This window comes from Mustela lutreola, chromosome 8, assembly GCF_030435805.1.
Source record: "Mustela lutreola isolate mMusLut2 chromosome 8, mMusLut2.pri, whole genome shotgun sequence".
NCBI lineage: Eukaryota > Metazoa > Chordata > Mammalia > Carnivora > Mustelidae > Mustela > Mustela lutreola.
The window spans coordinates 150,727,078-150,750,683 of record NC_081297.1 but is presented as its reverse complement, the minus strand read 5'-3'; the positions used below and the strand labels follow the sequence as shown (position 1 = coordinate 150,750,683).

The 23,606-nt window shown below is 65.9% G+C and overlaps 2 protein-coding genes across 2 annotated transcripts; one reads left to right on the top strand and one right to left on the bottom strand.

Moving 5' to 3' along the window:
• Positions 1 to 5,546: 5,546 nt before the first annotated feature.
• Positions 5,547 to 13,456, bottom strand: CRELD2 (cysteine rich with EGF like domains 2). The gene is made up of 10 exons (XM_059187322.1): positions 13,316 to 13,456; positions 12,070 to 12,152; positions 11,474 to 11,584; positions 10,824 to 10,915; positions 9,816 to 9,992; positions 8,650 to 8,745; positions 7,788 to 7,871; positions 7,358 to 7,453; positions 6,677 to 6,823; positions 5,547 to 5,822 (listed from the first exon to the last, which is right to left on the bottom strand). The coding sequence occupies exons 1-10, from the start codon at positions 13,439 to 13,441 to the stop codon at positions 5,773 to 5,775; spliced, it is 1,062 nt and encodes a 353-aa protein (XP_059043305.1). The 5' UTR covers positions 13,442 to 13,456; the 3' UTR covers positions 5,547 to 5,772.
• Positions 13,457 to 15,801: 2,345 nt separating this feature from the next.
• On the top strand, positions 15,802 to 20,892 carry ALG12 (ALG12 alpha-1,6-mannosyltransferase). Its single transcript, XM_059187321.1, has 9 exons — positions 15,802 to 16,019; positions 16,090 to 16,222; positions 17,052 to 17,225; positions 17,908 to 18,102; positions 18,524 to 18,627; positions 19,003 to 19,226; positions 19,768 to 19,937; positions 20,068 to 20,143; positions 20,247 to 20,892. Exons 1-9 carry the CDS (start codon positions 15,852 to 15,854, stop codon positions 20,476 to 20,478), a joined length of 1,476 nt encoding a protein of 491 aa, XP_059043304.1. The 5' UTR covers positions 15,802 to 15,851; the 3' UTR covers positions 20,479 to 20,892.
• The last annotated feature ends 2,714 nt before the right edge of the window (positions 20,893 to 23,606 follow it).

Genomic DNA, 23,606 nt, shown 5'->3' with positions numbered 1-23,606 from the left:
ACGCGGGGATGACCACACAAGCCACCCACCCCTTCTTGGGAAGGCTTGCTCCCAGAAAACGGAGCCTCCCCTCTCAGGACCTGCTCGCCTCCCTCTTGGAACTAGCTAGTGGTGTCGCGTGTTGGGGACCCGGTGGCCCAGGGCAGGGCAGAGGGGACTCAGGCCCCAGCACCTCGTCCTGGGCAGCCGAGGGGAGCTCGATGATCAGGAGCCTTTCCCGGTCTGAGCCTCCGTCCCAGGACGTGCTGCGGTCACAGGGCTGGGGAGGCGCTCTTGAAAAGGGCAGGCTATCACAAGGGCCACGCCGCAGCGCAAGGCTGGATGGGCTCCACAGGGGGCCTGGAGGTCACACCATGGAGCCAGGCCACCAGGAGCCCACTAGGAGAGGCACCTGCGTCGTGTGGAGGTCAGTGGAGGCTCCTGGCCGGGTCTGCTGACAGTGATGGGGTGATGGCATCTGGCCACGCGGGGCCGTGTGGACACAGCCAGACTGGAGCCGAGCCAAGGGCCTGAGGTGCCAAGGAGGTGGTGAACCGAACACCAAGTTCTTGGAGACCGGACGAGTGTCCAAAGAGAAGATATCAAGGATGCGAAACCAGGCCGTCCCAATAAAAGGTCGTGGTCCTTTACCCAGTTTTCAGACATCAGTAGATTCCAGACCCAGAGCCCTGGGGTGAAAGGAGGAGACGGGTGCTCAGGAAGCGCACTGCAACAGCAGACAAGTCCGCACCGTGCGGATACCAGTCCCTCCCCATGACCCCAAAATTGAGCCCAGGGGAGGGGACATATCAGGGCACTTAAGGACTGCTGGCCATAGGGTTCCCGCTGACGCTGGTAACCTGAGGCCCAAAGTGTGACCGCAGGTCCCCAGTTAGAGTGGGGGGTCCCACCGATGCGATTCCAGCCCGGGTCCCCGCCCTGGAATCTAGCCGACAGTCATTTCCCAGACGCAGAGTGGACAAGTGTAGTGGACATATTTGGTGGCTGATATCGTGCCCTTGGCCACCAGCATGGACAAGCCCAGGGGAAGTGTCTGTAACTGCCCCCAGCTAAGGTGCCCTCCTGGCTGAGTGGTGACACGATGAAAGACCAGAGGATGCCAGGGAGGGCACTGGGACACCCGCAAGTCTGACCACTGCAGAAGGCAGGGGGTGGGTCCAGGAGGACCGTGGACAGCTAGAAAGCAAGTGAGGCTGTGTTCTCCCCCATCCTGATCAGGAAGGAGAACCAAAGACCAAGTACAAACGCTTGCAGAGAACATGTGGTCCCTCCCCAGGTGACAGGAACTCTTCTGCCCAGGGTCACCTGGACGACTCCCCCATCCCCAGAACAGCACAGCTGTGCCCCGTATTAACAACCCTGTGTGGATCAGACCAGATGATGGAGAAGTGGTGAGTACCCCGGGGCCTTCGTAGGCCACGCGCACTACAGGGAAGAATCCAGGGGTCCCGGGCACACAGCAGCCCCCACCCCCCCACCGAGGACAGGGGGCTGTGCTGGCAATTCGCCACAACGACGGAGCATGGCAGCCGGGGGCTTCTGAGTGCTGGAGCGGCCTCCTGGGAGTCCTGCTCTAGGACGTCCTGGTGCCTCAGAAGGCCAGTGGCGGGCGGCGCGGGACCGGCAGGGACAGCCCGAGATCCGTGCTGCTACATTTCAGCTGACTCCAGGGGCCTGGGAGCAAAGTAGGCTTTGCAGCAAGTGTGGGTGGGAGAAGCAGCACGGGGGTCCCCGGGTCCAGGGCAGGAGAACAGGGGTGGCTCTGGTCTGGCCGTGGGACCATGGCCCGCCGCCTGGCACTGGCTTCCTCAGACTGCCCTGCTGTGAGGTCGGGATGAGACCCGGGCAAGGGCGGAGGTCAGCAGCGCGTGCAGGTGGCCCAGACCTGCGGGAGTGTCACCTCTCCGACCCCTTCGCGCCTGTGGCCTCGCAGGGGTTCCTATGACGGTGTGAGGACGAGCTCTGCCACAGTTCAGGGCTGGCCGGCACAGTGCGTAGGCCCAGGTGGACCAGGACAGCGGCGGAGGGCGGCCCGCTCAGGGATTTCGGGTTTGGGCAGTTGGGCCCAGCGGGCTGGTCGGGGGTGGGAGAGGGAAACGGCCGTTTCGGGACAAGGAGTCTGGGGAGAGGCACGTGGGCACATCGTCACCCCACATCGACACCCACCAGAACGTACCCACCGTGTGACAAGTAGACAGAAGCACTCAGCAGCCTGACAGCGGCCGGCTGGCCATAGGCCCCAGGTGGCACAGCCATGCACAGACAGAATGGCCAAGACAGCAGAGATCAAGGCTGCTCGCTCATTGGTCCCACGGGTGAGTCCAGGACAGCCCAGCCCTGGGCAGCAACTCTCACGGCGCATGCTGCCCAAGGGACAGAGGCTGGGGCCTGAGGTCAGCATCCCCCTACTGCTGCTGGCAGGGGCGCAGGGTTGTTCTCTGTGGGGGTGTCCTGTGCGCTGGGGAGAGGGGGGTTGAACAGAACCAGAGGTGCCCCTCACCCAGCTGTGACAAGTGTCCTGGGCCACCCCTGGAGAGCCACTGGCTTCTAACCTGTGTGCACCTGCGGCGCGGGACCTGGTGTAATCACACCACAGACGAGGGACCCGCTATCCTGCAAGGTCAGGGTGGGGTGGGCCGTGGCCACGGGGCTCTCCAGCACCACACTTCCTGAAGCTTCTGGCCTGGCAGGGCGTGTACGGAAGGCCGTCCTGCGGGAGGGAAGCCGCCAGGACCTGCGCGGTGCTGTGTACCCAGAGGCCCCTGGGGTCCAGGAGCTGAGAGCCCCGGAAACGTGAGCCTCCTGGCCCCGCGGAGTTCCAGTGTCGGTGGGGAGCAGAAGCCCAGCCAGCGGGAGAGGACCCGGGGAGAGGCAGGGTGCCCGACGTGGGGGGGCTCCCAGGGGTGCACCGGGGGTCCTGAGGGGCGAGGCCACGTCTCCGTGGTAACAGGGGGTAAGGTGGGGGGGTGGGTGCTGACACGCTGGCCCCTGAGCCCCGCCCTGGGCAGCATCCCGGCTGGGAAGAGGGAGCAGAAAGCAGTTTCGCACTGCGACCAGGTCACTCCGAGGTTGTAAGGTTTGGGGCTCCCTGTGGGGCCGCTGAGGCTGTGTCCTGCCTGCTTCCTGGTGACCCCTTCCTGCAGAGTTTTGATCCCGGGAGCACGACAATCCTGTCAGTGCTGGGGGCTGGGGGTCCCCGCCACAGTGTGTCCTGCCCTGGGGGCCCCGCCCTCCTGGGCAGTCACCGCGGCGCCCACCCGCCCCTCCGCCCCTCCGCGGGGTCCAGGCAGTGCGGCCGCCGGGGCCGGTCCTGCAGCGCCACCTGCCGGCCGCGGCCCCGCATCTGGGGGCGGGACCCGCGGGGGCGTCTGGGCTGGCCCTCCACCAGGCCTGAACGGGGGCGGGCGCAGGGCAGGGGTCGCCGCCGGAGGCAGGGGATTCCAGAGGATCACCTCCAAGCCGGGCAGAGCCCGAGGCCCGGTAGGGGCTCTGACATCTAAGTGCTCGGTCCCTGGTCCCTGTGCCCCGGTGCCCACCACCATGGGCCCCAGGACGCTGCCTGCACCCGGAGCCCCACGCCAGGCCTGGCAAAGTGACGCTGGGGCCAGGTGCACCGTTCCTGCCCACATCGTGTCCCAGGACAAGCCCGACACAGCACAGGCCAGCTGGGACCCTCCGCCTCCTCCGTACGTTCCCTGACTGGGAAGGTGCTCTTTACAGGAGAGGACGCGGAGCCTGGAGGTGCTGCAGCATTGGCTCCAGACCTGCGCGCCTTGGGGAAGGGGCCAGGGCATGCTCTGAGAGGTGACAGGTGAGCGGGGCCCTGCTGGAGCAAGAGGAGACAGCCCCTGATGCCCCCCAGCAGGACAGCAGGACAGAGGCCCTGAGCTGGGACCACGCTTGGTCCAGGTCATCCTGAGCCGTCCACTGCCCTGCTGGGGGGCCCTGAGTGGGGGTTCATGGGGCACCCTTGGCCGGTGGCCACAGCTGCTGTCAGCACGGAGATGCCTGCTGTGGCCTCGTCTCCGCCTGGGCCCGTTTGGTGCCATGGTGGTCTGGGGTGGGTACTCGGCATAGCAGAAGGGCAAGGTACAGACCAAGAGGACCCCCCAAACCTCGGCAGGCCAGTGTGAGGACCACAGGAGAGCCGGCCATGGGTCTGTCTCCTCGTGTCCAAACAGCAGGGCCTGACCCCTCCCCACTGCCAGGTGGCAGGGCCCCCAAGACCCTACCAATGTCACCTGTGGTGGGAGGGGTGTGCTGGTGCCCAGAGCCCTGTTAGGGGTGGGGTGCCACCCAGGCGACCCCACCATGAGGACTCAGGACCTTCTCGGTTCTAACTGGAAAGCGGGGGGTCCGTTCCATGCCCCAGCCACATAGCTTGTGGCTTTAGCTACTCAGGCTTGGGTCCCATGGGCCAGACCAGGAGGGCAGGGAACACTGGCTCTGGCCTGGCCCTCTACGGAGCTTGAGCTGGGCCCTTCCCCCCGACCTGCAGCAGCCTGGGTCCCCGGGTGTGGTTTCTCCTTGGGGCCATGGGTCATGCACCCCCCCGAGGCCTCCCTTCTGGGCCTCACTGTCCCTGCCCTGCGCCCCGGCACCTCCACCCGAGGGGCTCCGTCCCACCAACCTGTTATGCCTCTGCCCACCCCTGCTCTCACGCTTGCGCTCCCTCCGAGAACCCCCCCAGCCCACGGGGTTCCCTGGGAGCCCCCGCAGCTGCAGTGGCAGCCTCTCCCACAAGGCGCTGTGTCCCGTGGCCTAGACCCACAGCCCACGTCCAGAAGCAGACCATGTGCGTGGACTCCCTGACAGGTCTGGCCTGGACAAGGGCGGCCTCCCTACTGGGCTGTGGCAGCCCTCGTCCATCTCACGTGACTCGGTTTCCTCTAGGAGTTCTGGGGCGCCTGGCCTTGTTCCCCACCACAGAGATGGGGGCGGAGGGAGGAGGCCCACTGAGGCACACGGAGGTCCAGGGAGAACCGGACACAGGACAGGGCCGGGCCAGGCTCCACCTGCCAGCCCGTGGCCACCCCTGCCCAGCAGAGACCCACGTGGAGTCCTGCCTGCGGGAGTCCCCTTGCACAGATGCAGCAAGGAGGCGCGTGGACACGGCGGCCCTCGGGGCCAGGACAGCGAGGGACAGGTGGCCGCCCCCAGAGGGACAGCCGTGTGGACGGGTGCAGAGGTGTGGGAGCTCACGAGCGCAGGCACCCCCTGGGGGTTGACCGAGCCCTGGGGGTTTGGATGCTCTGACAGCTGAGGACGCTCTGGGGGAGGGGGCCGGGGGGGGCTCCCTGTGACATCCGAGCCTCCATCTGACGCCGAGAAACTGGCCCCGGGGCTCTCCTCTCTGGCGGAATCCGCGAAGGCAGGACGGCCGTGTCCAGCCCTGGGGGTCCTTCCACGATAGCTGCTCTCCCCATCAAGACTCCCGTGCCCGCGGGGGGACCGCCCCAGGGAGGCAGGTCGTGCGACCTCAGAGCACGGGGCCACAGCTGCCCTGGAGCCTTCCTGCTTTCTCAGTGAGAGACTCACGCGCGCCCTGGGCCTGACGACCTCCAGTGGTCAATTTTATTAGAAACAACGGTATCAAAATATACAACTCTGGGTCAGGGCCGCCAGGGACTGCCGCTGTCGGAAGGGCCGAGCGTGCGTGAGCCGCTTCCCGGGCGCAGCTTCCCTCCGCGTCCCCTGGAGAAACGGGGACCTGTGAGGACGCCAGTCTCAATAACTTAAAGGGCGGGTCCAGCCTCCGGCTCTGGACGCGCTTCACAAGTCTTCCCGCGAGGGCTGCCGCGTGGGGTCTCCTTCTGCGACTTCTGCCGGGAAACAAACACAGCTGTTGGGGGACCCGCACGAAAGCTTTCCACGGGGCCGGGGCAGTGGCTTCGCGGCAGGAGGCCTCTCAGGTGTGAGAGACGAAGACAGGGAGTGGCGAGACCCCCCCAACCCCATCCGCCGGGGCCCACAGGACCGAGGCCCCTGCTGCAGGGCGCCGGCAGGGAGGGCCCCCCAGGCCATGCTGGGGCAGAGGCGGCATGGGGCCCTGCTCCCCGCTGACATCTGGTGGGCCCAGAGCTGGCTCCGAGGCACCTGGCTGTGCGCTCGCCCTCGCTGCCCAGCTCGGGGTCAGGGAGCTTCTGGGGTCTGTGTCTGGTCTTACTCGTTCAGGAAAACTCTGTCAGCATCGTTCTGACACTGGCTCTTCCGCTCCATGTTCTTCCACGACGTCTATGGGACGTTCGTGGGCAGAGCCATGTCCCCCAGAACCTGGGGCCATCCTCACCCCTGGAAGCTGTGAACTGGGGGTGCTTCACAGATGGTCAAGGTGAGAGGGAGTCACTGGGCTGCGTCCATGTAGGAAGAGGGAGATTCGGACACGGACACATAGGCCACGAAAAGGCCACGTGGACAGAAGCCTCCAGCAGATACTGGAGGGCCGCAGGACGAGACAGTCCTGCCCCCCGGGGCTCGGAGCGGCCACGGCCCTTGGGCTCTCAGGAAGCCCACGCAGAGCCTGCCTGCTGACTCCGGGGTCACGGACCCTCCTGCCGGCCGCACCTCCCACAGGCCCGCTCCCCCTCCCGTCTGCCCGGAGCCCCAGCCATCACCCGCCTCGGGCTGCGCGTGCTGGGGGTTTCCGCACGTCCCCCGCGCAGCGCCTGCCACTCACCGCCGCCCGGGGCCTGCGTCTGCACACACGCGTCTTCCGTGTCTTCAAAGCCCTCGGGACACACGCACACGAAGCTCCCAGGCGTGTTGTAGCAGTTCTCGTTCTGGCGCGTGCACGCCTTCTCGGGCCCCGCACACTCGTCTACGTCTGCAAGAGACACCCCGCACACAGGCCACCGTCACCAGGCGCGCGCGCTCGGGACTCTCTGCTGCCCCGTAGTGCGGCGGTCAGGAAGGGACGCAGAGAGCAGAGCATGAGGGTCAGGGTCGGCGCCGCGGACGGAGAGGAGTGAAGGGGCAGTGCAGGCGGCCGTTAAGGGGGAAGCCCGGCGCGAGCTCACGCCGCGGGGGCAGCTGTGGATTCACCACCTTTCTCCAGGCGGGTTCCAGCCGGGCCCCGACCGTGGAGGCCTGACGTGCAGCCACGGGGACCGTGGGGGTGGGAGGTGGAGGGAGGCCCGGGCCCCCGCTGGCGGGCGCACCCGCACCAGGCACACCTGGGGGCTGCGGGGACAGGCGGTTGGTCCCCCACCTGCTGCCTCTGCATCACATGCTGGGGGAACGGAGTCGCAGTTAGAGCCGGAGCCGGTGCCCCACCCCCGCCAGCCCCTCACGGCCCGTCCACACCATGGCCCCCCTGCCACGGTTCCTCTTGGTCCGGCACAGACGCAAGGGCGCTGACCTGCACACTGGCCGCTTTCTTTGGTGTAGCCGGGGACGCACTCTTTACAGTGTCCTGGACCCTTCCCCGTGCAGCCCACACAGGTGGAATCACATTCTAGGAGAAAGCAGAAAGCCGTCGACATCAGCTTCCTGTGAGCACACTGGGACCTGAAGCCGCGCCGCACAGCATCTGCGTGTCCCTCCTAGAGGGGCGGGGGCCCCAGGGCGTGTCCTCAACACCGCAGCCCCGTCTCCCAGCAAGGCAACGATGTGCCCCCCAGAGCTGTGGCCGCACACTGTTGACCATCTTCTCAGAGCAAAACAACTCTTCAAATTCTCTGAATTCTCGGTTTTTCGGCAGCAAGGACCGACGTCGTGGGTGCCGCCTTCCACTGTCCTCAGCAGGCAGAACCACGCAGTCGCCGCCCGCAGGGCCCGAGCCCAGGCACCTTCGCACAGGAACGAGCCGTTGGCGTTCACGCAGTACTGCTGGTCGCCGCAGGGAGGCGTGTCCGCCGCACACTCGTCCACGTCTGGAACACAGGGGCAGAGCCGTGAGGCTCCCGGGGCCCCCATGGAGGTCACACGGCTGGTGACCAGACACTACCCACAGCCACGGCCGGCGGGACAGGAGGGGCCGCTGTGTGGAGGACGTGTGTCCGTGTTTCTCCCCGAGGCCCCCCTCCCCGGGGGCAGGGGTGATGAGGGACACTTTGTGCCCCCGGGGGCAGGGCCTCCACAAGGGGCCAGCAGCAAACGTGAGCACCTCGGCTCCGCACGGACACGCAGAAGCTCCGGGTCGGTGTCAGACCACCCGCCTCCCCACTCCAGATGGGACAGTAGGGACAGGTCTGCCACCCCTGACCAGCCTAAGGGCAGCCCACTCGCCGGCACCTGGGCCTCAGGAAGGGCCCCGTGGCTGCGGCCAGGGCCTCCCCAGGGCTGCTGCAGCGCTGGGGGGAAACCAGAGCTCACGGGCAGGCTGGGGCTGCGGCAGAAACACACGCGCCCACCAGGCGGGGCACGTGGGGACGGGAGACGAGGCCCAGGGCCGGAACCGCGCACGCTGTGTGTGTGCGAGTCAGGAAGGCGCGTCTCCCCGCCGCGGCGCAGCGGCCAGACACGCAGACGCTGGCTCTGTTGAGCCCCCGTACGGCTCTCCAGGCCGAAAGCAGGTCTGCGCCTCCGTTTCCCTGCCTGTGCCTGGGAAGGGAGAGGGCCGGGAGGAGAGGAGGGCCGGACGAGCGCAGGACGCCAGGAAGGGGAGCGGAGAGGAGGGGCCGGGCCACCCTGGGGTCCCGCCCAGCTCACCCACGCAGGCGCCGTCCTCCTGCGCCCAGCCCACGGCGCACTGGCCGCAGTCTCTGTTGCTCGGGCCGGTGCACGTCTTACACGACTCGTCGCAAGCTGGGAAGCAGAGGGGACACGGGTCGGGTGCGGGAATGCCGTTTTCAGTAAAAACAGAACACAAAGGTCACTTCAGCAAGTAAGGATTTACCTTCACTAGGATGAAAACAAAAACCAAATACAAACAAGAAAATACCCCAGTAAAGTGAGACTCGCTGGACGGCCATGAAATCTACACTCGTGACCCACAGCATCCCTGAGCTGGACGAGCGAAACACTCCACGGGCCTTCAGGGCCCTTCACGGTCACGTTCTGGTGGACCCCAGGGAAACGGCTTAGGACCCGAAAAAGGCAGCGGCCCAAACCCCGGAGCCCGCGCCTGCCAGGCGGCCCCCAGCCCCGGGGCCCCCGCACAGCACCCGCGTCCCGGGCCAGCTGAGGGCCTGGGCGCTGGGACCAGAGAGGACACGGCTGTCCTGGCGCTCCACTCGCGTGCCACACAGACCACCCAAGGGGGCCGCGGACCGACACCGGGAGGCACGGCCTGTGTCCGCCTGGTGGATGGTGGCAGACTCCGTGTGGTCGGTCACAACAGACCCGTCCGACCCCACGGGCCTCTGGGGAGCCCGACCGAGGGGGAGCCTGGAGGCCAGGAGGTCCCACCCGGTGGCCTCAGGGGTGCTGGTTCTCATTCGTGCCGCCGCTCTGCCCTCTTGCGCGGGGCCTGAGCCTCAGCAGCCAGCACCGGGCAGGCGGGTCACCCTGTCCAGGTGGCCGCAGGGGAAGAGTCGGCCTCTGCTAGGATACCGCGGGCACCGGGTCACCCAGAAGCAAGGCTCGCATGGGTGGGACGTGACCGCTGGCCCCACACCGTCCACCTGCCCAGTCCTCCCGAAAATGTGGGGCCGGGGGCCTGGCTCTCCCCTCCTGGGCATGTTCAGAGACAGCAAGCGAGACCGTCCAGGGCCTGCTGGCGCTGCTGCAGCCTCCCGCGGGGTGCCCAGGGGCCTCCTAGCTCCGGGGGTGCAGGCGAGAGCCAACAGGCCCCCGTCCGTGCCCCTAGCTCCAGGAGACAGCCGCCGCGGTGTGCCCCGAGGCCCACGGGCTGAAGGCTGGCGCAGCCCCCGTACCTGTGCAGACGCTGTGCGTCTCGTTCCTCAGGGAGCTGAAGTAGCCGTCCGTGCAGTCGGAGCACGTGGCGCCCTGGTAGCCGAGGTGGCACTGGCACGACCCGTCCCCCTGCCTGCTGCCGTCCCCGCTGCACTGTCCGTTCCCGCCGCACGGCCTCTGGGATCCGCCCCGGCACGCTGCGGGGACAGGAGCCCACCGGTCCGAGTGTGCCCCGGGAGAACGTGCGCCTCGCTCGCCCGACCTCACGACCACGCCTGTTCCGTCCCCCGGTAAACTCTGTCCTCACTCCCTCTGGCCACACGAGCCAGCCGGCCGCTGGGGGAGCGGACACGCTGGGGTCTGCAGCTGCTTGGGAGCCTCCCTGGAACGCGGGACAACGGGGACAACAGGGACACGGACGCGCGAGGGTGTCGGCGAGGATGGCCCGCGGCAGCACACGCCGGCCGGCAGCAGGAGGCGGCCACGGCCCGGGACAGGGTCGGACTCGAGACACGTCTGCTCTGTCCCGCGGGGCACCCAGAGTGACGAGTGATGCCGGACGGCGGCCCGTGACTTCGGTTCAAAGCGTGTCTCTCCGTGGAAGGGCCTGGCTCCGCAGGGAGAGGTGACGCGACGCATCCCACGTGACAGACGCCCAAGCCGCGCCCCAGGGCTCCCACAGCCGGGTCTCAGCTGCTCCGTGGGCAGAGCCAGACGGGGGACACGAAACCAGAGCTGCCTCCGTGCCCTTGGACGGCCCCACACAGGCAGGAGGACACCGACCCACAGTGGCCCCAGCGAAGGCCCGCAGGCCCCGGAGTGAGGCGCCCGCGCGGCATCAGGCACTCAGGTCTGTCTGGCCGCGGGGAGGAGGTCCCCACGGCGTGAGGGGGGCAGTGACTGGGCGTCCTAGGGCTGGGTGGGAGTGGACGGCCCCAGGTCCCAGCCACGGCTCTGCCCTCCCTGGGAATTGCGACACGGACACTGGGAGCAACGCAGGACACTCGCGATTCCCGACAACAACCTACCGAGGCAGTCTGGCCCGTACGTTCCTGGCGAACAGCAAACCTTCAGCGTTTTCACACAAAACCACTCGAATAAGTCCGGAAAGTCCTTCTTCCTGAGGAATTAAAAACGCGTTCATCAAAGCTCACGTGACGGGTTTCTCCAAAACAAACACGATTCTCGACATTGGCTCTGGAGCGTCGCGGCGTTAGGGACACAGTGGTCTGGGGGTGACCAGACGTCCCCGTCACCACCTCGCTGCCCGCACCACGTTACGGTAAGAAGAGGCGGCGACCCCCAGGCAAGAAGGAAGACAAGCCCGTGCCGACGCCCGTAAGTCCGAAGGTCAGACTTACAAACTGAGAAGTACGAGGCCACGGAGGCTTCAGTGAACACGCGGGGAAGCCACTGGGGCTGGAGCTGTGGCGTGGGAGGAGGCGGGGGGCAGGGGTGTGTGTCTGGGGTGTGGGGTGCAGGGCTGGGTGGGGGATGGTGGGCACAGGGGTGTGGGGACGGGAGGGGACAACGGGGGGGGCGCAGGGAGACAGGGTTGTGGGGGAGGGGTGGGGTGGGCGCAGGGCCGGTGCTCGGGAGGAGGGAGGGTGGGGGACGCGGGGCTGGGGTGGGGGGACAGCATGGGGACGGGGGACGGGGTGGGGCGCGGGGCACTCACAGCCGCAGCCACCAGGCCTCCAGGTGCCCCTCGTGCTCCTCCAGCAGACTGTGGCACTCGAAGTCGCTGCTGCCGCACAGGCCCTCGGTGATCTCCAGCAGGCGGACCTCACTGCAACGAGCCCGCCGCACAGCAAGGGGACCAGGGACGCCCGGGCAGTCAGCGGCTGACCCACGGGGACGCCCTAAGGCCCCGCTTGTGCCAGGCAGGAATGCTGGTGGCACTTTGGTGGGGAACACGTCCACCGGGGACAAGTGCGGTCGGCACCACGGGGAGAACTAAACTCAGAGGGCAGTGGTCAGGGTGGCAGGGGAGACCCTGACGCGGGCTGCAAGGGGCCCAGGACGGACTGGACCGGCAGGGGAAGCCGGTGACACGTTCTGTGGTGGGACTCTGCTCCCGCTCCCGCGTGCACCATGGAAAGACCACCCTGTCTGCCCCCTAGAAAGTGGACACTGGGACAAGTGTGGGAGCAAAAGGGGCCAGCGCACAGGTGACCGCACAGGGACCTCCCGTTGTCCGTCGTCGAAGCGGGTGACGGCATTCGCGGGGACATGCCCAGCGCCATGGCCAGGCGGCCAGAGCAGGGCACCCACCTGGATTCGTACTTGGACAGCGACTTCTCCTCCCAAGCCGTGTTCCCACCTCCGAAGTTCTTCTTCGCGGTGTCCACCATTCCCTGAGGAGAGCGCGCGGGCACAGCGCTCAGTGCTGCTGCTCCGACCCACATCTGACGAGAGAGCAACCCTAGTCCCCCATGGGGGTGACCCCATTCATTGACAAGTAACCCCTGGTCCATCACCAGGGTGACATGGAGTCCATTCCTGGAGTGACACTGGTTCTTCGCAGGGCAAGCCTGGGTTCGTGACTCCAAGCCATGGTGGAGTGGCCCCATCCATCACAGGGTGACCCTGGCTCCATGACTCTGGTCCCTGGTGGGGTGACTCCGTCCATCATGGAGTGACCCTGGCTATGTGACCCTGGTCTCTGGTGGGGCGACCCTGTCCATCGCGGGGTGACCCTGGCTCCGTGACCCGGTCCCTAGTGGGGTGACCCCGTCCATCGCGGGGCGACCCTGGCTATGTAACCCCGGTCCCTAGTGGGGTGACCCCATCCATCGCGGGGCGACCCTGGCTGCGTGACCCCGGTGTCTGGTGGGGTGACCCCGTCCATCGTGGGGTGACCCTGGCTCTATGACCCCGGTCACTGGTGGGGTGACTCCGTCCATCATGGAGCGACCCTGGCTATGTGACCCCGGTCCCTGGTGGCGTGACCCTGTCCATCGCAGGGCAACCCTGGCTCCGTGACTTCGGTCCCTGGTGGGGTGACCCCGTCCATCGGAGGCGACCCTGGCTCCGTGACCCCAGCCCCTAGTGGGGTGACTCGATCCATCGCGGGGCGACCCTGGCTCCGTGACCCCGGTGTCTGGTGGGGTGACCCCGTCCATCGCGGGGTGACCCTGGCTCTATGACTCCGGTCCCTGGTGGCGTGACCCTGTCCATCGCAGAGCGACCCTGGCTCCATGACTTCGGTCCCTGGTGGCGTGACCCCGTCCATCGGGGGCGACCCTGGCTCCGTGACCCCAGTCCCTAGTGGGGTGACCCCGTCCATCGCGGGGCGACCCTGGCTCCGTGACCCCAGTCACTGGTGGGGTGACTCCGTCCATCATGGAGCGACCCTGGCTATGTGACCCCGGTGTCCGGTGGGGTGACCCCGGGTTCCTGACCCCCGTCCCCGGCAGGCTTACCCTGGGTCGGTGAGCCCGGCCCGTCGCGGAGCGCCCCCACCCCGCCGCCCCCCAGGCCGGCCCCCGCGCCCGCGGCCCCAGGGGCGAGCGCCCACCTGGTTGAACTTGTCCACCAGCTCCCGGCAGCGCTTGCAGGGCGTCGCCTTCCTGGCGGCCTCGGCAGGCGGCGGCGGCAGCAGCAGCAGCAGCAGCCCCAGCGCGGCCGGGGCCGGCGAGCGCATGGCGGGCCGAGGCGGGCAGCGTCGCGCAGGACGCGGCCGCGCGGGCAGACCCCAGGTCCAGCGGGAACCGGCCGAGCGCTCGGCCTCCGCGGCCGCCCCCAGCTCCGCGGCGCCGGCCGTTCCCGGGGCTACTTGACGGCGCCGGGCGGCGTCCCGCCCACCGACAGCCCTCGCGCCGCTATTGGCCCCTGGGACCCAGGCCGTCCCCATGTGGCCCAATCCGGGCTCGCCACGAGCAGCGACCAATAGGGAGGCCCCGGGTCAGCGTCCGCCGGGAGGGGGCGCGGACGGGGGCGTGGAGGTCCGAGCCCGCCGCTCGCGCGCTCCGCCCACGGCGGCCATCTTTACTCCGGGCAGGGCGAGCGTCCGCCGCGGCGCGACCCGGCGTTGGGGCCATGTTCGGTTTGGGCGAGGGCCTCGCGTCCGTCCGCAGCTTCCGCCGGCCGGCTTCCGGCCGCGAGCCGCCCTGGGGCCGCGCTTCGACGGCCGTCGCGGCGGGCAGGCCAGGTCAGCGCGGGCTCCCGCGGCCGGGGCTGTCGGGGCTGGTGGCGGGCGACGGCGCGACCCGGGCTGTCGGGGAGGGCGGCGGGAGGCGCGGGAGCCGGGCTCGGAGTCGGGAGAGCCGCGGCCCGCGTGGGCCGCGGACGTCGCTGGTCCGGAGCCGCCGCCCGTGTGCCCCGCCCGGGGCTGTCCCCCTGCGCTACGGCCCTTCGCCCGCGAGCCGGCCGGACAGGAGGGCGCCCGCCGGTCCCTCCTCCGCCGGTGCCGGCCCGAGCGCGCCTGCGGCGTCCGGGGCGCCTCCCCTGCCGTCCGGGGCGCTGCGCTCGCCCTCGGCCCCCGGCGGAGCCACACCGCGCTGGCCACGGCCGTGCGCGTCCCTGCGGCCGGCGGCGCGGGGGGTGCGGGGAGCCGAGCGTGCAGGGCCCGCGTCCCGGGGCCTCGGGGCTCGCCGCCGCCGGGGCATCGGGGGATCGCGGTGACCGCGGGCGGCGGGGACGACCGGGGAAGAGCCGCGGATTCTGCCGGGGTCGTGGGGCGTGTCCTGTGCGCCGGCCCCGCGGGCAGCGGCCGCCGCGCCGACCAGCGGCTCCGCGCCGGAGCGGGAGACGGGAGAAGTGCGCGCTCAAGCTGCTCGCGCTCCCGGAGGAGGGGGACGCCCGGGCCACACCTGTGCCCGTCGGGGGTCGCGGCTGTTTCGGGGATTCTGGCCAGCGAGGCCTCTTTCGGCTCCGCGTCCCCTCACCGCCACCTGAGGCCGGACCCCTGCTCCGCCGGCGCCGATTTCCCTTCCCTCTCGGATCCCCTGTGGCCTCTCCGGGCCGCAGACCGCGTACATCTCCCCCGGGTCAGAAGGCAGCGAGCTCCCGGCCCTTCTGGTGTTGACCGAATAAAGTCAAGCCTGTTTTAAGAGAAGCCAGAAACTGTATCATGAAGGGGCGCCTGCGGGGCTCAGCGGGTGGAGCCTCTGCCTGCGGCTCGGGTCATGATCTCCGGGTCCTGGGATCGAGCCCCGCATCGGGCTCTCTGCTCCGCGGGGAGCCTGCTTCCCCTCTCTCTCTGCCTGCCTCTCTGCCTACCTGTGATCTCTCTGTCAGATAAATAAATAAATCTTAAAAAACAAAGAGACAGAGAGGGCAGGGGCCAGAAACTTGAAGAAGAGCTTGCCACCTTCCCTCCTGAAAGTTGAAAACTATCTCACCCCCCGCCCCCGGCGTCACCACTGCACACACCTCTGTCTGAACCCCACAAGGATGCCTTCCTGTTTTTGCCACCTACGTATTGGCGTTCAGGACCAGTCTGGGGCCACGCCCAGGTGCCCCGAGGCTCCCAGGGTCCCAGGGTGAGGGCAGGTGCAGCCTGGCAGGCGGCCAAAGCTCCCCTCTAGGCTGGCTCCACTGGCTGCCCTGAGCTCTGGGTCGCGCCTCCTGCCCTCCTGAGGCTGCCCCTGCGCCATCCTCCAGACCCGTCCCTCCCACCCCACAGCCTCCTGTCCCTGGTCTCTCTGCCCCAGCCACGGGGTCCTACTCTCCTGCCAGATCGGAGCCTCTCAAGGGCGGGGGCTGGGCCCTCCAGAGGCTGGGCCAGCCGGGGGCCGGCTGCACCGAGGACCCGCTCAGTTCTGCAAAGGAAGCCTTGGGTCCTGGAAAGATCCTCCCACACCTCAGCGTGAGGGAGCCAGTTAAGCCAGGAAAGGCACTCAAGAGTGATTTTTCTTTGAACTTTCTCTTTTGATGTGTTTCGATTCACCGAGCTTACAACAGTGGTTTAGAGACTTGGCACACGCCCTGCGCTCAGCTCCCCCAGGTGTTAACTCGGGGGACTTTGCAGACCCTGGAACCTGTGTTTCCGTCTTCTCCCAGGGCTCCCGGAGCGGCGCGGCTGAGGACGGCCCAGGAGGAGGGAGAGCGCCATGGCTGGGAGGAGGGCGTGGGGTGCGGGCAGGCAGCGCCGGCTGCTGGGGCTGCTGCTGGCTGTGGCCGCCACCCACCTCCTCGCCTGCCCCTACGCCAAAGTGGAGGAGAGCTTCAACCTGCAGGCCACGCACGACCTGCTTTACCACCGGCTGGATGTGGACAAGGTGAGCCCTGCGTCTGAGGCGCGCAGCCTCCCGGCCGCGGGCACCCGCTGACCTCCCCGTCCCCCTGCAGTACGACCATCTCGAGTTCCCCGGAGTGGTCCCCAGGACGTTCCTCGGGCCGCTGGCCGTGGCGGTGCTCTCCAGCCCTGTGGTCTACGTGCTGTCCCTGCTGGAAGCGTCTAAGTTTTACTCTCAGCTAGTGGGTAAGGGGTCTCCGGATGACAGAAGGGAGGGCCTTGGTGTGGTCGGGGGCTTTCCAGGAGCCCGGCAGAGGCTCCCTCCCTCAGGAGTGTCCTTCTGTCAGAAGCTTGGCCATCCTCGGCCACGCGCCACAGCAGTCTGGAGCTCGAGGGCAGCTGCAGCGTGGGCCCTTCTGGGGCGTCAGCTGGGACAGCTCACGGAGCGCCTCTTGCTCCTGCTCTTGAGACCGCGACGTGAGGGTACTGGCTCCCACGCTGCAGGCGGGAGCGGCAGGGGTGCGGCGGGCGCGGGACATCTCCCTCAGGGCTGCACCCCTGCGAGGCAGCCCTTCACCGCACGGAGCTTTCCCGTCTGCAGCAGCGGCCTCCTTCCTGGCCCCGGGGGTCGCCGTGGACACCGCGTGCAGAGGGTTCTGGATCTTCTGTGGGGCTGTCTGTAGACCCCTGGAAATCGTGCCGTCACGTGGGGCAGCTAGACAGGCTCAGCTGGCTTTGTGGGGTCCCAGGAGCCCCAGACGGGGTGACGTGACATCTCCAGGGTGCCGAGCCAGTCACACTGACCTACGGACACACCTACCCTGCCCAATGGCTGTGTCCCCCAGGGCTCGCCTGCCCTGGGCCACGCGGTCACAGCGGAGCTGTGGGGTTGGGGTGCCAGGGTCCAGGCTGTCCGTTCCCCGCGCCCTGTCCATTTTCAGTAGCGGGTCGACACCCCTCTTTCAAGGTGGCTTTACTGTCATCTGGTCATTAACTTGCCATCACCGGTAACCTGTCGGGTCCCCTGGGCCCGTGCCTGTCACTGCTGACCACATGCCTTGCCACGTTTGTTCAGTCAGGGCTGTGCTTGGACTCGGGGTCATCTTCGGACTCTGGACTTTACAAAAGGAAGTGAGGCGGCAGTTTGGAGCCACGGTGGCCACCATGTTCTGCTGGGTGACGGCCACACAGTTCCATCTGATGTTCTACTGCACACGGACGCTCCCCAACGTGCTGGCCCTGCCTGTGGGTAGGTAGCTTCTGGGCATGCCGGCCAGGGGCAGGGGCGTCCGCCTGGGCCGCGTCTGCCTGCGGACAGCTGGACCCCACTGGGCATCTCAGTAATGACCTGGAGCAGGCAGGCCTGTGACGAGGAGCAGGGTCTCGTGCTGGGTGGGGGTGCGGTTTCCAGCAAGAGGCCCAGGAGGCTGCCTGGGAGGGTCCCTGGTGCGTGGACAGTGAGCGCTTGGCTGAGAGGAGCTGCCTGCGGGGACATGGGACGGCCGCACTCTGGGAGCCACGAGGAGACTGAGAGTCGGTGGATGAGAGGCTGTGGGTGGCGTGGGTCTGGGGGTCTGCGCCGATCTGAGCAGCGGGGCCTGTGGGATGCGGTGGAAGGGTGGGCGGCGGGGCGCCAGCAGGACATGGTGCGTGCCCGGGAGGGAGGCTGGGCGAGACTGGTGCTGGATGTGTGCTGCCGGGGCCAGGAGCAGCTAGGGGGCCGGTTGCGGGGACGCAGGCATCTGGGGTGTGGGTGCCGTCGGGCTTGCGGAAGTGGCCTCAGACTGCGTGATGGCGCAGTGCCGTGGCTGGAACCCGCAGCCCTGTGTCAGCACATCTGGGTCTGAGCAACATGCTGTCTTCCGGAGGGTTCCAGGGGGCTTTCACAGTGAGGAAGTTGACCGGCCTGCCCTGGCCCCCGTGTCTTGCAGTCCTGCTGGCCCTCACGGCCTGGCTGCAGCTGAAGTGGGCCCGCTTCATCCGGCTCTCGGCCTTCGCCATCCTCGTCTTCAGAGCCGAGCTGAGCCTGCTGCTGGGCCTCGCGCTGCTGCTGCTTCTCGGCACCCGGAGGCTCTCCATGGCGAAGGCCCTGCGCTGTGCCGTGCCGGCCGGACTCCTCTGCTTGGGTGAGTGGGACTCGCCGGAGCCGTTCTCACGGGGCGCGCTGCTCTGCTTGTAGGAAGGTGAAGACCGACTCGGGAGAGCGGGTTTGTACTGAGTGAAATCGCCTTAACTTTGAGCCGTGCGATGGAGTCTGAACGCGGCTCCCCGGCGGTTCTGCCCGAGCTACCCCCAGGAGGCCCTCACCCCTGCTCGGGGTTCTGTCCCCAGGCTCTCCCCGGTGTCTGGGCCGGGAGGGGTGGCCGGGCCCTGCGCCTGGCTGGCCGGGGGCGCAGTGGTCCCAAGGAGCGCGTCGCTCCCCGGGAGGCCTGGTGCGTGGCATCCGTGCCAGTGTGGCTGCCTTGCGGGATGCTGACCCGTAACCGGGAAGCCGGAGCCGCTCGGGCGGCGGCCGGTGCGCTCCTACGGGATCCTCTGTCTGAGCAGGACTGACGGTCGCCGTGGACTCCTATTTTTGGCGCTGTCTCGTGTGGCCGGAGGGAAAGGTGCTTTGGTACAACACGGTCCTGAACAAAAGTTCCAACTGGGGAGTATCCTTCAGGGGTGTCCGTAGGTCAGGCCACACAGGCGAGGCGGCGGGAGCTGCTTTCCTCCCTGTGGAAGCACCGCTTCGCTTTTGGATGCGGAGTTTCTGCCTTAGCGTTCGGGGTTGTCTTAGGACCTCATCAGGGTTGGTTGTGGGATAGTCCAGCATCCGCGTGAGCTCAGGGGAAAGTGTGACGAGTCCCTAGTGCACCCGCCTCGGGACAGGCCATCCTGTGGGCGACGGGGAGGCCGGGGGGCAGCGCGGTGCGAGGCCGGGGTGTCTGGGAGCTGCAGGCAGGAGCCCCTGTCGGCCGTGCCGCCCCCCTCCGCGCGGACAGGGGACTGGCTGGCGTGTGACCTCCTTAACTGTCCCGCCCGAGACCTCCCCGCTGCTGTGGTATTTCTACTCGGCCCTGCCCCGCGGCCTGGGCTGCAGCCTGCTCTTCGTGCCCCTGGGCGCCGTGGACAGGCGGGCGCTGGCGCTGCTGCTGCCCTCGCTGGGCTTCGTGGCGCTGTACTCACTGCTCCCGCACAAGGAGCTGCGGTTCGTCATCTACGCCTTCCCGCTGCTCAACGTGGTGGCCGCCAGGGGCTGTGCCTGCCTGTGAGTCCTCCCTCCCCTGGCCACGCGCTCACTGACACACGGGGACGGTGTGCAGCCGGACAGATGTGTCCGAGCGGGGAGGGCAGTGGGCGGGAGGGGCCGGCCTCTGCTCCGTCTGAGGTCCGTCGGGCCTGCGTCCACTCGGCGGTGCGAACCGTCCAGGGCTCGGCCGTCCGGCAGGGACACTCACGGTGTGGCTGCAGGGCAGCCGGGCAGGCTGAGGGCGGGTGGGTGGTCCCCGGGGCCTACTTCTCGGCAGGGGGGGCGCTCAGGGGGCGCTGTCCCCGTGGGGAGAGTGTTTGTCCAGGCAGGGGATAGGCCAGAAGAAAGGGGAAAGGCAGGGGAGTGGGCTGGGGCTAGGAGACGGGGGAGTGGGCTTCCTGAGGGAGGGGGCCGGCCCAGCGCAGAGCCAGCGGCCCGCGGAGAGGGTGCCCGGGCCGTAGGCAGGGTGGTCCCACGGGGCTGCTGCTTTCCGGAACGGGGCTGCGGGGCGGCGGAGCTGCGGGGCTGGTCTCTGTGAAACGTACTGTTCTCCTGCCAGGCTGAACAGCTACAGGAAGTCCTGGCTGTACAAGGTGGGCTCCGTCCTTGTGATAGGACACCTCTTGGTGAATGCCACGTACTCGGCCGTAGCCCTGTACGTGTCCCACTTCAACTATCCCGGTGGCGTGGCCATGTGGAAACTGCATGAGTTGGTGTCTCCCAGGACAGGTGGGCGCTCGGGTCTGTGCTGGGGTTTCCCCGGGACAGGTGGGCACTCGGGGCCATGCTTGGGGCCAGCTGCAGCTCCGGCCAGGGACGCAGCTCTCAGTTCTCACGGAGCACACGCGGTTTTCCACAGATGTCGTCCTGCACATCGACGTGGCTGCTGCACAGACAGGTGTGTCCCGGTTTTTGGAGGTCAACAGTGGCTGGAGGTATGTTCCCACTGTGACATGACTGCAGACGAGACGATCCTCCCAGAGGCGGTGCCGGGGCTCCCTGGGGCCTCAGGTGTACAGCCACGCTCTGGTCTTGCAGGTATGACAAGAGGGAGGACGTGCGGCCTGGGTCTGGGCATATGCTGACCTACACGCACCTCCTCATGGAGGCCGCCCCCGCGCACCTGGCCCTCTACAGGGACACGCACCGGGTCCTGGCCGGCATCGCAGGCACCACTGGCGTGAGTCTGAACCTGACCACGCTGCCCCCGCTGGACGTGAACCTGCAGACAAAGCTGGTCCTTCTGGAGCGGCTCCGTGGGCCTTCCTGAGCAGGGCCGCGTTCTTCTGAAGACATCGGAGCTCCGTCAGCGTCCCTGCAGAGACCATACAAGAAACAACAGAACCATGGACGTGCCCTGGACGGAGGCCTGAGGGAAGAGCCCAGCTCCTCCACGGCTGCGCAAGACCACACGTGGTCACGGCAGCAGGGACTGCAGGCCTTGCCCTGCACTTCGGCTGCTGCCCCTGGGCCTCTTGGAGCACCCGAGAAAGTGCCCCCATGGAGGGGTATCCTGTGAGTCTTTGTGAAGGTGGACAGTGGGAACCGCAGTGCCTGCTGCCCCTCCCCTGCCTGCGCTGCAGGACGAGGCCTTTGCGGGCACAGGCACGACATTCCCATCCCACACGAAACTGGGGAATTCAAGGAGGAACAAGAATAAAAATTTAGATGTTTCTTTATTAGACATCTCGGGAGAAGTAACGTTGCCAGAGACCCCTTCGTGTAGGTTGTCTTAAGGGATAACTCTCATATCTTTACACTTTACTGGATAAGTATTTACGACGTACCTGGAACGGAGCCAGCACCACGGGGCGCTGAGCACAGTGTGCAGAAATGAGCGTCATCGCACATACGTGCGTGGGCCACGGCCCTCCCCACGCCACACGCCACGTGTCCTGCCACGCATGCGCTGGTGCCACACGCTTGCTTGTTCTGTGTCCGCGCCCGCCCTCCACGTGAGAGCCCCAACTCCAGCAGTTTCCCGGTGTTTGCTCCCTGGCTTGGCTACGCAACTGCAGGTTTGTCGGCAGATCGGGGTCTTCAAAGTCCTTGGAGGAGCCTCCTGCTTCCGTGTGCTGCTTTTCCATTTGAAAGGTTAGCATTTGGTCTCGGGACCTGCCTGCCCGCCCTCCCCCTCGCTTCCAGAAACAGCTGCTCGCAAAGACACACTCTTTGAGGGGGGACGGCACCCCCTCCTGGGCTCCTCCACGTTTTTATAACTAGTGTCACTGCTTTCTGGTTCATCCTTTTCGTGAAGATGAGCGAACACACGCAGACTTCATTCCCTTCCTTTCGGTGTGCTCTGTTCTCTTTGGCAGCTTTTTCTTCCCCCAGACATGCCTCCTGGTGCCCGGAGACTTGGCGCCCAGTACTCTGCCGGGGGAGTGTCCGCGGCTCACTCAGCCAGGCTCCTGCGTGTGGCGCTGGGCCGCTGCTAGAACTTGGCAACTTCACACCATGCTGCACGTGTGACCCACGTGTGACGCGTATTTTCCTGCTGTGTGAGGTGTGTCTTGACGGTGAATTCCAACGAGCGGGGATGCGAGCTCTCGGGGAAACGTGCATCAGTCGGGCTGGGTATCGCTGCGTCTCCCTTCCCCGGGCTGGCACAGCGCTAACTCACCCCTTGTGCCCTATCGGGGGAGCCGTGGGGTCTCCGTGGACTTCTCTTCATTCCTTCAGGAGTGAAGGTGGACCTCTTCGTAGGATGAACAGTCATCTGGTTTTGTACGTTGTCTGCTCACATGTTTTCTTTGTTCACGTATCTGTTTTCCATTGGACTTGGGTCATTTCCCCTCACTTTATAAAAACTCTTCACTTGGGACGCCTGGGTGGCTCAGTTGGTTGGACAACTGCCTTCGGCTCAGGTCATGATCCTGGAGTCCTGGGATCGAGTCCCGCATCGGGCTCCCAGCTCCATGGGGAGTCTGCCTTTCTCTCTGACCTTCTCCTCGTTCATGCTCTCTCTCACTGTCTCTCTCTCAAGTAAATAAATAAAATCTTAAAAAAAAAAAAAAAAAAAAAAAAAAACTCTTCACTTTTTGGGGTGCTTGGTCCTTCCATCCAGTATATGCTGCAGCTAATTTCTCTGTTTGCCACTTGTCTTCTGACTGATTATGAAGCACTTTCCTGGGCACGAGGTTGCTCACTTTCCCATTTGCACACGTGTTTACTGCTCTTTCTTGACCCGCTTCCTATTTGGGAAGATTTTCCCACGCTCGGGCTGCACCCTGTTTTCTGTCCGTCACTTCTGCCTGTAGACTTCGGGTCCGTTTGAGGTCGCTTCCGTTTGTGTGAGGGGCGGACCGTATTTTATCTTTCTCCACGTGGCTGTCCGCCTACTCACGGGCCACCATTGCCTCAGAGATCTGAGGTCACAAACAGAATATCCACGTTTCAAGTTTGGTCGATTTTGAGAAAAGCCGTTATAACTCTGTGCAGACTTTTGTGAGGATCTAAGATTCCAGCTCCTTTGTGTAAATACGAGTACATTTAGTTTTATAAGAAACCGCCAAGCTGCCTTCCACGGTGGCTGCACCACTGTGTCCCGCCAGCCGTGCTGAGAGCTGCTGCTGCTCCGCGTCCGGCCAGTGCTCGGTGTCGGTGTCCTGCCCCTGGGCCGTTCTGACAGACGTGCAGGGGCGTCTCATTTCATGGTGCACTTGCTGGGTGCACGTGACGCGATGCTTACCTGCTGTCTGTATGTCTCTGTGTTTGCTGATATCTTTAAGACTCTTTTTCAATGGGATTGAAGTTTCAATCTGCTTACTGTTGAGTTTCAAGGGTTCTTGGTACATCGGGGATAGTAGCCCTTTGTCAGAGGCAGCTTTTGCATATTTTGTCCCGTCCTGTGGTGTGTCTTATTCTTGTGACATGGATCTTTCATAGAGCAGAGAATTTTAGTTTTAACAAAGTCTAGCTATCAGTTCCCTCTTTTTGTGCTTTTGGTGTTGTATCTGAAAAGTCATCTTCAGGGGCGCCTGGGTGGCTCAGTGGGTTAAAGCCTCTGCCTTCGGCTTGGGTCATGATCCCAGGGTCCTGGGATCGAGCCCTGCATTGGACTCTCTGCTCAGCGGGGAGCCTGCTTCCTCCTCTCTCTCTGCCTGCCTCTCTGCCTGCTTGTGATCTCTGTCTGTCAAATAAATAAATAAATCTTAAAAAAAACAAGTCATCTCCACCCTCAAGTCATCTAGGTTTTCTCCTATGTTACTTTCTAGGGATTTTATAATTTGGATTTACATTTAGGCATGTGATCTGTTTCGTGTTAATGTTTATGAAGGTGTAGGTCTGCGCATAGGTTCTTGTTCTTTTTTTTTCTTTTGCGAGTGAATGCCCGGTTTTTCCAGCCCCATTAGTTGAAGAGACCGTCTTTGCTTTATTGTGTTGCTTTTAGTCCTT

Excerpts from the sequence above, each read along its gene's own strand:
- ALG12 (XM_059187321.1), top strand. The coding sequence starts at position 15,852 with ATGGCTGGGAGGAGGGCGTGGGGTGCGGGCAGGCAGCGCCGGCTGCTG. Across the intron at positions 18,103-18,523 it reads GGCCGGACTCCTCTGCTTGG|GACTGACGGTCGCCGTGGAC; the intron begins GTGAGTGGGACT and ends CTGTCTGAGCAG. Across the intron at positions 19,938-20,067 it reads GTTGGTGTCTCCCAGGACAG|ATGTCGTCCTGCACATCGAC; the intron begins GTGGGCGCTCGG and ends GGTTTTCCACAG.
- CRELD2 (XM_059187322.1), bottom strand. The coding sequence starts at position 13,441 with ATGCGCTCGCCGGCCCCGGCCGCGCTGGGGCTGCTGCTGCTGCTGCTG. Across the intron at positions 6,824-7,357 it reads AGAAAGCGGCCAGTGTGCAG|ACGTAGACGAGTGTGCGGGG; the intron begins GTCAGCGCCCTT and ends TGTCTCTTGCAG. Across the intron at positions 5,823-6,676 it reads GACGCAGGCCCCGGGCGGCG|AAGTCGCAGAAGGAGACCCC; the intron begins GTGAGTGGCAGG and ends GTTTCCCGGCAG.